Source organism: Lissotriton helveticus, chromosome 10, assembly GCF_964261635.1.
Source record: "Lissotriton helveticus chromosome 10, aLisHel1.1, whole genome shotgun sequence".
Classification (NCBI taxonomy): Eukaryota; Metazoa; Chordata; class Amphibia; order Caudata; family Salamandridae; genus Lissotriton; species Lissotriton helveticus.
Window position 1 is genome coordinate 302,764,506 of NC_136071.1, and position 14,232 is coordinate 302,778,737.

General features: G+C 42.9%; 1 protein-coding gene across 1 annotated transcript in view; it reads right to left on the bottom strand.

Moving 5' to 3' along the window:
• The window catches only part of LOC144785169 (uncharacterized), a 158,457-nt gene extending 144,499 nt beyond the window's left edge, over nucleotides 1–13,958 (bottom strand). Inside the window, exon 1 of the mRNA XM_078664232.1 lies at nucleotides 13,706–13,958. Within this exon, the coding sequence (XP_078520358.1) occupies nucleotides 13,706–13,882 (177 nt within the window). The 5' untranslated portion in view covers nucleotides 13,883–13,958. The remainder of the gene's footprint in view (nucleotides 1–13,705) is intronic.
• Nucleotides 13,959–14,232: the final 274 nt, after the last annotated feature.

Sequence of the window (14,232 nt, forward strand, 5' to 3'; positions counted from 1 at the left end):
GCTTTTTGCTTTTTTCGCAATTTACGAAATCGCAATTTATTTGCGATTTCTTAAATTGCGATTGCATTTAAGGAATCGCAATTTTGCGATTTCTTAAATGCAATGCATGATTTTTTTGAAATTGCGAAATTGCAAATAGGAAGTGGTAAATTACCATGAAGTTAACCTTCATGGTAATTTGCGAAAACTTTCAAAAATGCACAAAAGTGCATTTTTGAAAGTTTCATTTTACACACACACATGCCCTTGGGGCATGTGTGTGTGAAAAATGTTCTTAAAGTTTAATTTCAGGGGTGCAGGGGGGGGTCCTTGGGACCCCCCTACACCCTTGAAATAGCATTCTCATTTTGTGATTCCTTAATTGCGAATCGCAAAATGAGAATGGCTTCCCATTCATTCCTATGGGCCTCTAGGCCCATAGGAATCAATGGGAAGGGATTCCTTAATTGCGATTCGTAAATTGTGAATCGCAATTAAGGGAAATTAAGAAATCGCAAAAAAATAGCGATTTCTTAATGCATAGCATTTTGCGATTTCTTAATTGCGATTCCTTAATTTTCGCAATTAAGAAATCGCAAAATGTCACAATGATGCATGTGGGCGTATGATCTTATATCTGGCTTAATGCGTCCCAGTTCTTAATTTGTACGAAATTAAGTGCCAGGGGCCCAAAGCATTTCAAAGGAGTTCACTCCAGCTGGCCCCACCAACAGCCCTGCAACTGCTGCAGAATGCCAGTACTAGCTGTACCTATGTGCCAGACTTACCATTTTTAAATAATCACAGTGCTGAGGAATTCAGCTGAAGAATAAACACACAGCGCCACCATGTGATGTAATCCCATTATAGGAGCCTGTGTTTAGAAATAAGTCCCGTCACCAAACACCAGAAAACACCAACACAAATTAAGATCTGATGATTCCACATGGGTGTCTAGTTTTCGGTAGTGCTTGATACTGGTGGTTGTTTGTTTCTAAGCACTCACAGTTTGATCAGTTGAGGTCAAGGTCAGTGGCGGCTGGCACGGATCGGGGTGACGGAGTGGGGGAGAAGTAAAAAAAAAAAAAACTTACCTTATTGCTGCTGCGTCTCTCCAGTCTCTCCTCCGTGTCAGGACTCGGACGGAAAAGGGAGTAGGAAGCACCCAGGCTCCCCTGACCAATCACACCGCTGTAATGCAGCGTTCTGATTGGTCTAAACATCGTGGTTTGGAGCTCAGCCAGAGAATGGGGGCCAGGGCATGTTCTCAACACAGGCTGTAATGCAGCCTATGTGTAGAACATACAAAGTGTGCATGAATGTTTGGCCGGACCGAGAGGGCTGCCCAGGCAATCCTGCGCACTTAGAGTGGGCAAACCACTACTCCCCTGCCCTGCTCTGAGAGCAAACAGCCCCGACCGCTTTGGCCACAAAGCAGCAGGAACAAATAAAATGCTACCATCAGTCAGTTATTATCATTGTATTTTTCCTTAAGTTACACTGCTTAAAAGCAGTGGGGCGACGCTCCCCCGCCTTAGCGGAGGAGGCGCCACAGGCCAAGGTACATGGAAAACTATGATTGAGCAGCTGCTGCGTTTTCTACGTGAATATGAATTTGATACAGGTGTATAATCCATCATCTGCTTCCAAATGTTATTTCTGGTTCAAACAGATTTAATAGTTTTTAAATAACTTCACATGGAGTTGATTTATGTTCTAGGCACTTTACTAGAGTTCATATGTCACCTTCAGCTATTAATTACTGTAGTCAGCTGTTAAAAGAGTTGCCAATGTTGTCCCATTTGATGGACTAGGCTTTTGGCTGCACCAGTCTGGGTTCCCCTCGGGGTGACAAATGCAAAAAGAACAGTTGATGGAGAGAATGCAGAACAATGTAAGACATTCACCTCAGTACAGAGATCTGGGCCTAAATCATCATTTTGTTTGCTCCCCATGCCATTCCAGTTTGAACCCAGCCATAAGCAAATCAGTCTTGATCCTGCACCCAACGGGAACAGTCCAGCCTGTACTGCCAGGTCAGGTTCTCCATGGACTGGAAACAAGCATCATAGGACCGGTTTCGGGGTTTCACCCCTCATCAGCCAGAATAGCTGGACGCCTGTGGCATGGAGTGCATGAGACCCACATCTGGGCATACCCGTCCCACTCGTGGTGACAAATGCAAAAAGAAAAGTTGATGGACAGAATGCAGAACAATGTCATACATTCACCCCAGTATAGAGATATGGGCCTAAATCCATCATTTTGTTGCTCCCCATGCCATTCCAGTTTAAGTCCAGCCATATGCAAATCAGTCTTGATCCTGCACCCAATAGGAATAGTCCAGCCCGAGCTGGCAGGCCAGGCCTCCCTGAAGTGGAAACGAGCATCCTAGGACCAGTTTCGGGGTTTCACTCCAGCATCAGACAGGATAGCTTGACTCCAGTGGCATGGAGAGCATGGGACCCCCATCTGGACACACACTCCCACTCAGGGTGACAAATGCAAAAAGAACAGTTGATGGACAGAATGCAGAACAATGTCATACATTCACACCAGTACAGAGATCTGGGCCTAAATCCATATTTGTGTTGCTCCCCATGCCATTCCAGTTTGAACCCAGCCATATGCAAATCAGTCTTGATCCTGCACCCAATGGGAACAGTCCAGCCCGACTACCAGGCCAGGTCCTCCCTGGACTGGAAACAAGTATCCTAGGACCGGTTTCTGGGTTTCACCCCTCATGAGCCACGATAGTCTGACTCCAGCTTAACTTCGGTGGCATGGAAAGCATGGGACCCATGTCTGGGCATACCCATCCAACTCGGGGGAGGGGCAAATGCAAAAAGTACAGTTGATGGACAGAAATCAGAGCAATGTCATACCTTCACCCAGTACCAAGATCTAGGCCTAAATCCATAATTTGCATATAGCTGGGTCTGAACTGGGGTGGCGAAGTGAGCTAAAGAACAATGATAGATTCAACCCAGATCTATGACTAGGGGTGAGTGTCTGAAAAGTGTCAGCGCTCCGTCGATCATCTTGTGTTTGCTGAGTTCCCCCAGGGTCAATTCGCTCCTTTGGATATATTAATTTTCCCCTGTGACGAGTCATTACCACAGACCCTACTTCATTTCGATAGTTTTTCTGCAAATTCTATCTTCCCCTCAATGGACGGTTTCTAGTTCCAAAATTACGCAAATGCAAGTTTAGTAAATGCAGATTCCCGCTAATTTTTTCTACAGCAATGGAAAGATTATTTCACCTGTAGGGCGGTAGGCGCTTCTTTTTAAAGAACTTACTTTATTTGTGCAAGTCTATGCTGTTTTAGTATATGATTCACTAGCCATCATCTTATGCACTTGTGGTTACCACTGTCATTTTACCTACTCCTCTTAAAAGTGCGCACTTTATCTTCATTTATTCATTCTGTTCTATTATCTGAATCATCGGTCTCACCTCTTTATGATACATCCTGCTATTGAAATGAATGAATGAATGAAATGAAAAGGGCATTTGTAGAGCGCATGGCTACCCGGAGGCCTCCCAGCGCTGAATGACAGAAAAACGAAGGGAGTGCTTTAGGGAAATAGGAAGGTTTTTAGCTGTTTCCTAAAAGAGTGGTGATTGAGGTGGAGAGGCAGAGAGTTCCAGTATTGAATGACATTCTTACCTCGAAAAGTGATGATCGTATCTGAATTGATAATACTGTAAGCACATGTGGGTGAGTTTTTTAATGTTGTCCACTCTCATGAATTATTATATTTTTAAACAGAATCTTGATGTTTTTAATGTGTACTTTTTTTTATATGGATGACCATATCTGATGTTTTTAGGTTTTTGTGCATGTTTTTATACAATTTGGTATTTAAAGGTCTTAACAATGTATTGTGTTTTTTTTATCATGTATCTTGTATGATGTGCTATTCTCTAGATCGAATAAAGAAATTTTGAAATTGAATAGTACTGTGCTGTTCTATGGAACTGTTTTTAATGGAAAGAGGTTATTCAAAGGTGCAGCGTAATTTGGGTTTAGTTGCCACATAACTATAGGCAACTCCGTCCCAATTATTTTGTCCTTCACTGCGGCATACTCCCAGTGTAAATGAGACAGAGGATGATACAGTGATTTTCCCAAAATTAATAAATCTGATCAAGTATTGAAGGCTACGTTAGGGTACCATTCATTTCTGTTCAATATTCAGTTTTACATCCAGATGGTGGGAACAGTGAAGTCACTTTTGTATCATGGATCATAAATATGTGGATTCACCCAGAGTATGTTGCACAGCAGTACATCTAAATACAACATGTGGCAAACCTTAATTTTTTATATCAGGCATTCTTTATTCCCACTCCTTACAACGCGAGATAATCTATTAAGTAACAAATACATGGATTTGTATTGTATCTGTGGCGTAGATGGTGAAAAAACGTTTGGCAACTACCCTTGCTGAGAAAACTCATGAAATTATAACCATTAACAGCAGTCTCATTCAAATTATGCGATTCTGAAACTGAGAATTATTAATTTGCTGCAACTGTGACATAATCTGATTTTGTTTTTATGTCAAACAGTTAAAAGTTAATAAAGCTCTACCATAGGTGTTACCATGCAGTGGCAGTTTTTTGCCACGGAAAAGCAGTTATCTTTTCATTTGTTGATTGGTGCATTTAGGTGTTAGACTATGAATGATGAGGTGATTTTTTTGCCCAGACAGCGTTAACATTGGTAAAAATGATAAAATAGCGAATACTGCTTTAGAATGCGCCGCATTTCGCCCCCAAATTTGACTTTTTAATTTTGTATAACGTAGTCAATCATGTAAATGTAAATGTAGAGGTACTTTGTATAGCGCACGCCTACCTGGAGGCCTCTCGGCGCTTGTACGAATACCGCTGAGGAACCCTTCCTGGCCTTTCCCTGTGAAGTGCCCACTCCTGGGCACCCCCAAGGGGAAGCCAGGCATCCTAGCGTTGTTGGGGCCGCTGTGGAGACTAAGCGAGCTATTGGCCAGAGTTGCAGAGTGGGACTCATGATTAGAATAGGCACCAAGGCGAGAATTATCAGGTCTGAGGAAATTGAGCCCAAGACCCGCCGAGGCGGGACTTGAACCCTGGTCCCGGGCCAGACTTCTGCATCAGGGTCTGCCACTCTGACCATTGAGCCACACTTCTCCACTCATGCTGCATAATTTGGTCCTACAGTGCTGCATAATGCAAGTGATCTTATGACCTAATTGCAACCAGGGTGGGTTTATCGTTTATATAATACAGTTATTGAAACATGGCTCTCTCTCATTACCTACTGGCGGTCGCCAGTAGGTATATATAGTTAGGATTTTTTCTCTATGGGATTTTTGAAAATTCTATGTCTAATAACTTTGGCGTTTGTGGACGGAATTGGCTGAAATTTTCAGGAAAATGGCACATTTTGTTTCTGAGCAGCCCTTGAAAATTTGGGGGGGGGTTTGTCAAGGGGGGGGCCGAGAAAAAAGGGGGGTCCCAAAACGTGTTTTTAACATTGAGTTGGCCTCACTTTTAGCCCGAACGGCTGAATGGATTTGCACGAAACTTGGCAAAATTGTAGGGACTGGTAGCCCGATGTGCCTTTTGTAGGTCTCAATATATGTGCTAAGGTGGATTTTGAGAAATTAACGTTTAAAAAAAGATATATATCTGTAACAGCGGACCGGGCAGCGCTCCAGTTCGCGTACTTTGCGCGCAACGGAGCTTTGTGAAGCGAAGCTGATTGGTTCTCCGGCGTCTGTCAACATTCCAAACAGTCCGTAGCGGCCGTCATCTTGTCTCTCGGTAGGATCGAGAGACAAGAGGAGTCCAAAGCGAAGGGGCAAATGACCATAAGGGGGCATAGTAGATCCTCGCTGACCCCCTAGGTTTGATGTGGAGGTTTTAAAAGGGCCCCGCGGGGCAAAAAAAAAATAATAATAATAATCGAACGGCTGAATGGATTTGCACGAAACTTGGTCAAATATTAGGGACTGGTAGCCCGATGTGCCTTTGCTAGGTCTCAATATATGTGCTCCAGTGGATTTTGAGAAATTAACGTTCAAAAAAAGATATATATCTGTAACAGCGCTCCGCTTCGCGTACTTTTCGCGTTACGGAGGTTTGCGAAGCTGATTGGTTCTTCGGCGTCTGTAAACATTCCAAACAGTCCGTAGCGGCCGCCATCTTGTCTCTCGGTAGGATCGAGAGACAAGAGGAGGCCAAAGCGAAGGGGCAAATGACCATAAGGGGGCATAGTAGATCGTCCCTGACCCCCTAGGTTTGATGTGGAGGCTTTGAAAGGGTCTCGCAGGGCAAAAAAAAAATATACCGTTTTTTTAGTTTTTTTGCGTGGAGTGCGCCCGGTTCGCGAACCGGGAAGCGTTCTGGGGAGCGTACTTTCTTGAAAATTAGTGAAAAAAGTTAGAGTAAAATAATAATTGTGAGTGATCAGATGTAGGGTAGCTCTGAGAAGAGCTTTTGGGTTTATGGTACATTTAGGTACTTATAAGTAGGTACCAATGCACAGTCTTAAATTCAGAGTGAAAATTCTGTTGCCCTCATCTGAGAAGTGAACTCCATCTCCTCTGTAGATATCTTGCATGTAGTAACGCAAGTTATTGTTGTACAGGGAGCCCATTCCATGGTCTCTCATGTAAGCTGAAACAGATTTGTTTACATGCTTCCTCGATTTCTCAATTTGTGGACAAAATTGGTTCGACCACCTCCATTTTTGTCTTTGGCATATATTTGAATATACCAAGGCAGTCTGAGGAAAAAGTGCCATCAATTGCTCAAAGGTGTCCTTTAAAAGCATTTCCAGACCTACCCCAGTCAAAGTGCCCAAATCATTACCTCCACAGTGCACAATTAACAGGTCAGGTTTTGGCAAATGCATAAAGGTTTTCACCAATGTATCAATTGGTGACATTTTAATCCTCTGTGGCCAAACCACTTAATTTCCACATCTTGTAAATTGAGGTTAGGTAAATTCCTGTTTTCAGCGTACCTTTGAGCCCAATAGATATAACTATGTCCAACAATCAAGACAGAAAACATGGCGAGAGAAGGTTCTCCTGCAGTCAGATGAAGTGTGGCAATGAAATGGCAGTTGAAAAAATGAGAGTGTAAAATGAAAAAAACTGAGGAGTTTCTGTGTTAATGAAGCAGTAAGAGTGATTGGTGGATTTTGATTGCTGAAAACAGAAAGTTAGTGTGCATGGATGAGTTCGTTGAAAGATGTATTTTGAGTGGCGAAGAAAAAATCATTAAATGAAAGAATGCTCTGGATATGCAGGTGCACTGAGAGTTCAGAGTTCAATTGCAACATTGTTGTGTGAACTTGGAAACACCAGAGGTCTTGCAAGAGGTGGTTGCTATGCAGAAAAAGCAGAGAGGGGGCAGGGTTTTGCTTTGAAAAAAAGTGAGGGAAGAGTTTTGATTGGTGTGACATGAGAGATATGTGTGAGGAATTACAGCATTTCTGTGCTTTTGATAGCTGCAGAGTCTGGAGTGCATACCTTTTGCTCTGCTGAAGACAAATTGGTGTGTTTCTGAGACTGTTTTGAAACTCAAAGTATGAATATATAAAAAAAAAGAAAATCGTTTTTGAGGTAAAGGAATGTGTTCAAAATTTATGTGCGCCATATGCCCCCAAATTTCTTTTTCGGGGGTGCAGCAGGGTGTTCTTGAGACACCCCTGCACCCTCGGAAAAATTCGTAATTTGCGATGAGGTAATTGCTAATCGCAAATTGCACCTTCATTCCTATGGGCCTCCTGCTGCATGGAAATGAATGGGTAATTTGTAATTAGCGAATAGGTCATCGCAAACTAGGAATGGTAAAGAATCGCTATTTATTCCTTAAAGTTCGCTATTTAGGAAATGCAAAAAACTTTGATGATACATATGGCGGTTCATCTGTAACAAGATAAGAAGCATAGGGATAGATTTATGATGACTGGCGCATCACCAGGGATGTGTTAGTCATTCTGTGCCGCTGTTCCGTCACCTATGGTGTGCTGCATTTACAATGCGGCGCATCATGGGGCAAAAACAGCACAGATGCGTGACGTATCTGTGCCGTAAAGGAGGCGCATTGCTGGAGTTGTATCGCAAGTGTGATGAAGCTCCAGCAAGGCTCAGGTGTGCCCCTGTCGCAGGGTTTCTGTTCTCACACAGAACTGTGGACAGAGGATTGGAACCTCGGCGAATTAGGGTGTCCCAAAACTCACCTTAGTAATCAAAACCCCTTAGCAAGCTAGGTACAGTGTCACATTGGATATAACAAACTCTCAATGTTTAGACAATCCAGAATATGAACTTATAGTACCTCAGGATACGTGGAACTCATGAACAGTCGGTCGTTATATATTTCTTAGAAACCAGAACATGGAGTTAAGAAGAACACATGTGTATTTGAAATGTTTATTTACTAATGCCGTCTTCTCAGGCGTAGTATCTTAGATAATACAAGTACACATATTATCAGTAGCAAAATTACCAGCATAGTTACTAGTACATAAAAAGCGAATGGTGACAGTATGTTAACATGCTGTAAATGAATAAGAGTTAGCAACACTTATAAGCAGCCGCGGGCCGTGGAGGAAGTTACGGTGGGGCAGGGAGGCGGGGAGCGGGAGGGGCAGGGTGGAGAGGGCTCCACCCTGCCCCTCCCCCTCCCCGCCTCCCTGCCCCACCGTAACTCCCTCCACGGCCCGCGGCTGCTTATATCTCACCCTCCCTAATACACATATTATATTATTTGCTAAGAAGGTCTCTTTGTGTTGGTTTAGGGCGTGCCCATACTTTAGTGTCTTAGATTTGAAGGAATCACATCACCATACACCAGCTCTCTCTTCATGTGAACCGCATCAACTGTTGTGTATGTGTGTTCGGCAAAGCAATATAAAACCCGCCTCATGCCCAGAATTGGCAGAAGTTGCACTTATGTTATGAGTATGAAGTCGTGGAGATCAGACCTCATAACAATTCTGTATCGTGTTGTTCTTGAAACTTCAGCACTCGCTGTACAGATATAGTTTAACAAGTAAAGCAGATAGTAGAGCAATAACATATTATTCTCATGTAAACCACGATGAACTACTAGGTTGAAAGCTAAAGCAACAACTAAGTGTCGTGTGCAGAAGTTGCAAAAAAGGAAAAATGGCGTTTAAACCGGTAATGAGCCCATGCTAACTTAACACGGTGTAAAGATATCCAGGACCTAGATGACACCTCCCCATGATCCGGAAACGAACTGAATAAGATAATAGAAGTGCCATCTCATGAGAGCAGATTGCAAGTTTATATGTGGACGGTCCGCAAGGTAAAGCATTAAAAACTAGGAAAATTAAATGCTAAAGAAAAATAAAACAGCCAAGTACTTTATCGAGTCTTAAGCCAATAGGCAAGCTAAATAATAAAAACTTGACAAATAAGTCAATGAATTGTCAATGAAATGCTAGTACTCAGCATATCAAACATGAAAAAGGTCTATGACATAACTGTGTATGCAAAATAAGCTGCAACAGCCTCCAATAGGAAGTCACCGTCTTCATCCGAAAAGAGTTCAGCCATCCAATTTAAAAGCGGAAAAGAACATACGTGCTCTCCCAGCACCGGATCCTCTATCACCATCAGAGGACAGCTCGGTGGGTTTTCAAGAAAGCTCTGCTCCAAGAAAGACTGTGTTGCCGCCAGTAAATTCCAGGGACCAATTAGTCCATGCATCAATGCCACAGCCATAATCCTTTCGCCAGGACAAACCAACTCGTGAGTAATGATAGGAGTCATCAGCTGATTAAAGTCGACGTCAGGAGAAACCGGTCCGCAGAGACACAAATCAATGGCCCAATCGAAATCACAGGTCAGGCAGTGAAATACAGGCTGGACACAGGTGAAGTAGGAGAATCGAAAAGATAATCCATATGCCATGCTTAATATCGCCAACGGCATTGTGCCATAATATTCTAGCATGCGATTGCGGAACAGTGTCAGCAGCTGCAGGGCGGGAGCTTGCACAGGAGGGACATCCATATTTAAAAATGTAAAAAAGCACAAGAGCGTCCGCTGGTAATGCAAGTAAAAATGGGAATCCACGAAGCAGAGTGGAAAAAATAGAATGAAAGAAAGCAGGGATAACTCCAAAGATTTTCTCAAATGAAGTCACGAGACCACTGGTAACAACTTTAAAAAAGTGCGCCAGGGCCTTTGTGGAGGACGCGTTAAAGATAGTCCGAACCATCTTGCTGAAATGGAAAGGCAAATCTGTATTGAAAAGGGTCTGCACCTCTGTACGGGTGTTCGCTATGTGAAGCACGAAAGGCCACCTCTCTCTGAGACAAAAGAGCTCTTATTCTTGCCATGCCGTTGAAATCTGCTCCCAAGGTTGGTATTTGTGGCGAGATTGAAAACTCCCTATGTTCATGTGTGGGAGGAAATAGAACATTTCTGCAGCAAATAACCCGTTCACTTACTGTTACGATAAAAGGAATACTTTTAATTAACCCAGAACAATCTTCATTATTGAGCATCAAATAACTACCATTTTCCAACAACTTGAACGTGGGGATGATAGCAGGAACTGGCGTGCCTTGCAACACGCAAGCCATATTTGGTCGGTGTTTGTTGCATGAACCGTGTAACTAAATCCTTTGTCCAGACACTTATACTTCCACTCATTCTTCAATATGTAAGACACATTTTAACTTTACAGAAACATACAGTCACTGGATGTTGTCATCAGTGATGTCATCAGTGATGTCATCAGTGATGTCATTTGAGATGTCATCAGTGATGTCATCAGTGATGTCACTGACCATGTCATGAATGATGTAATATGTGACATCATCAGCAGTGGATTGCGGGTGCGCGATATATAGTTAGTGCAACTAACTATATATGGAATTTCAATGGTTTTGTGTGAGTAAAATAAGGTTTTTTAAATGCTAATTCCTAACTATATATGGTCTATAACCTATGGTTTTTTCAGTGAATATATTATATATACACCTATCCGGGCGAATGGAAATGGTGGAAAAAACAAAGGGGCACAATTACTAGAAAATGTTGCAGAGCGGCGCCACAAGCCATCTTTCTACACTGAGCTGCATCAGTACGAAAGTCCAGGGATGGGTCGTACTTACAACAATAAGACTCATCCCTGTTCTTTCCACTGCACTGGCGCACAATTGACTGCCTACGGCCAACTCAGGCACCATTGCACCATGACGCAAAGGTTCCTGCATTGCAGGGATAATAGTTTTTGTGCAGGAAGGAATACCTTCCTGCAGAAAAACAATGACTGATGGTGTTTTCCTTCTTCTATATGTGTTGCAAAATGCCATTGACAATGACTGCAATTTTGACTACCAGGTGGATGTTACCCAATCAGGATATATCACCAATGGTATTTCCAAACCACACACAGGATTGGGTAATTACAATACCATTGTGCAATAATCCTGATGTAACACTACACACCAACAAATGCTGCTATAATTCCGGACAAAGCAAACTTCCATTTCACTTTACTGCCACAGTGTCTAAGGAGGTAGGATAGACCAGGCTCTTCAACTACATGAAGCACAAGTCAGCTCCAAACATTAGCAGAGACTGGGGCAGATTTACAAACATTTTGCCCTGAGTTTAAGTCACAAAAGGGATGCAAACCACTGCAAATTTGTTGTGGGATTTACTTTTTAGAGCAAATCTTGCTTTACACTGGAAAGTTGCCTCAAGGTAACACAAAGTAGTGATTTGCACTGCTTTACGATACTCTGCGTCAAGGGGCATTCCATTAGTGTCACATGGGCATTCCCATGCAATCAACCATGGTTTTTGATGCAAACCCCTTTCTTTTAACAATAGTGACAGGGCTTTGCACCAGAGAATGTACCGCTTTGAAGCAGGGGTGAAAGCAGGAATGTTATTATTTCTCAGACTTTTTCGACTTGCAAGCGTGCTGAACTTCACAGCACACATCCGTGGTGGTACAATATTTACCAAACCTATGCTAGACATCACACACAGGCCTTTGCATTATGGTGCAAAGGCATGTGCATGATGCTCTGCAGCATAATTCTGTACCAGTGCTAGGAATAGAACAGGACAGTGCCATATATCTGTTGATATGATGATTTTTTTCCACTCTCACTATCAAGGCTTTAAGTGGGATGAAAAATGTGTGTGGAGGGGGGAGGTCTCAAAAAGGTGCATGGCATAAGTAGTTATAGGCATGGTTTAAACACATAAACAACATTTTTCTTAATGGTTTTCTATAATGCGAACTCGACCCGAAGTTATTGGGGCACTGATATGAGCACCAGTTGAATTAGACAAGGACACATTCATTTTCGGTAGGCACAGGGACATTAGGAGATTTGCCCCGACGCCGAGACTCATTCCTGGTTCCACAGTGCCAAAGTCGGCAGCTCTGACCATTATGCCACATCATAGTGTGCCACCAAACCTGTATTTTGGGGTCTCTCTGTGCTTTCTGATATTACATTCAGCTATAATAACAGAACAACTGGCATACACCCAACTACAGCCAGGACTATTGGTTTTGTCAGGAGTTGTTTCTGTGAGCTCTGCAGAGAAGCCAAGGTTTTGAATGACCATGTATTCTGAGCAACTTTTTGACCCTCTGACAGGCACTGTGAGAAATTTGCACTGCTTTCAGACTCAGCTCCAGAGCTTTTAACCATGGCTGTTATAAACACCTGGAGCTGATCTACTTCAATATGCATGTACTATACAATATATATGCTGCATGAAAAATCCCAAATCATAACATCCTGGCCAGGGCTTTAAGTAAACTGGGTCCTGTCTGTGCTCAGCACCAGTAGTCTACAAAGCAGGTGCTGAAACAGGTCCCTATGGGGTTCTAAATTGTTGTCCTCACCCTCATGGTGAAATAAAAGTCCTAATTCTGAAGCAGTACTACTCTTCACGGGTTTTGAAGAAACTTCAATGAGACTCGTTCTAGTTCTTTCACAGTCTCATTATTTCAGAAATAAAGCTTTTTTAATATCTTATACAACAAGCCATAGTTGTTGCTTATTTAGCTTATGCAACTAACAACCATTGGCAAAGCCAATTGCCCTGCCATGTTGTAGGTGTAATGTTACTTGTATTTTATATCTGGATGTCATGCAATGACAGAAGCAGCAAAATGCCAGTCAAGCAGCACACTATGATAAGCGTGTAAGCACTGGTTTTTAGCTTACATGAATGTAAGCCACACCCTTAATTACATCGGCTACACCCCTCTGAGAAACTCCCTCAAGTTTTTTTATCCCACTAGACGCCCTGATCCTGAGAATACCTAACACTCAAGGGGAGTGCAAGATTCAGTAAAACATGTGAAATACAAACGGAAACTAAATCACTAACATGGATTACGAAAAAATTCATTACATCAATTGTCCATGACTATCAGAACAGTTAAGGACACGAATATGCGGCCCTATAGGGACCCATTTTAATGTCCATTCTAAAATGCTACTGTAGCTGAGACCCGGAGGGACCCGGCCCACTTAAAGCTCTGCCTCCTGTCATGCAATCTAACTGACAGGGAGCAGCGCTGCTTCTATTTCTGGGCCACCAGGTCTCAAGTTAGCGCTGCCGGGGCTCATATGTGGCATGGGGCCGCTAGTCTCAGGATTGTTCTGCTTGAAAGACACATTTAAACAATTTTGTCATGCAGTACTCACAGGTCTGTCAACAATACCGGCGTCCGGTCGCTTGTTTCTGCTTTGTTCCCGCTCGTGGTTCTCATTGGCTGAAGAAATTGCACTTTCGGGGACTTTCCTTGGAGGATTTACACGCGCAGCTGAGCTGATCACTGTAATCACACAGAGAAGCAACAGGGCAGCCAACACGCGAGCCATATCCGTCACCTACTCAAGCGGAACTCGGAGCTAGAATGAGCACCCTGCTAGGAACAGACTCTGTTTCACCAGGACCTCGCTTCCTTTACATAACTTTATACGAGGCTTTCGGAGCTACGCCTTTTAATTGTGAAATCCTCCGTCTCCACCTCCAGTGAATACGTGCTTCTCCGTGAAACTTTCCAAGAATCTCAGAATATTTAGCCCTTCTAGGTGTGTCAACAGAGGCTGAGGTCTTTCACTGTCTCTTAATGAAACCACTGAGGTGTGATTAATACTTTAGTATTTCTAGTTTGGTGATTTTGTTCAGAAGATCAACAAACAATAAAACTTAGATTAAAAAAAACTTC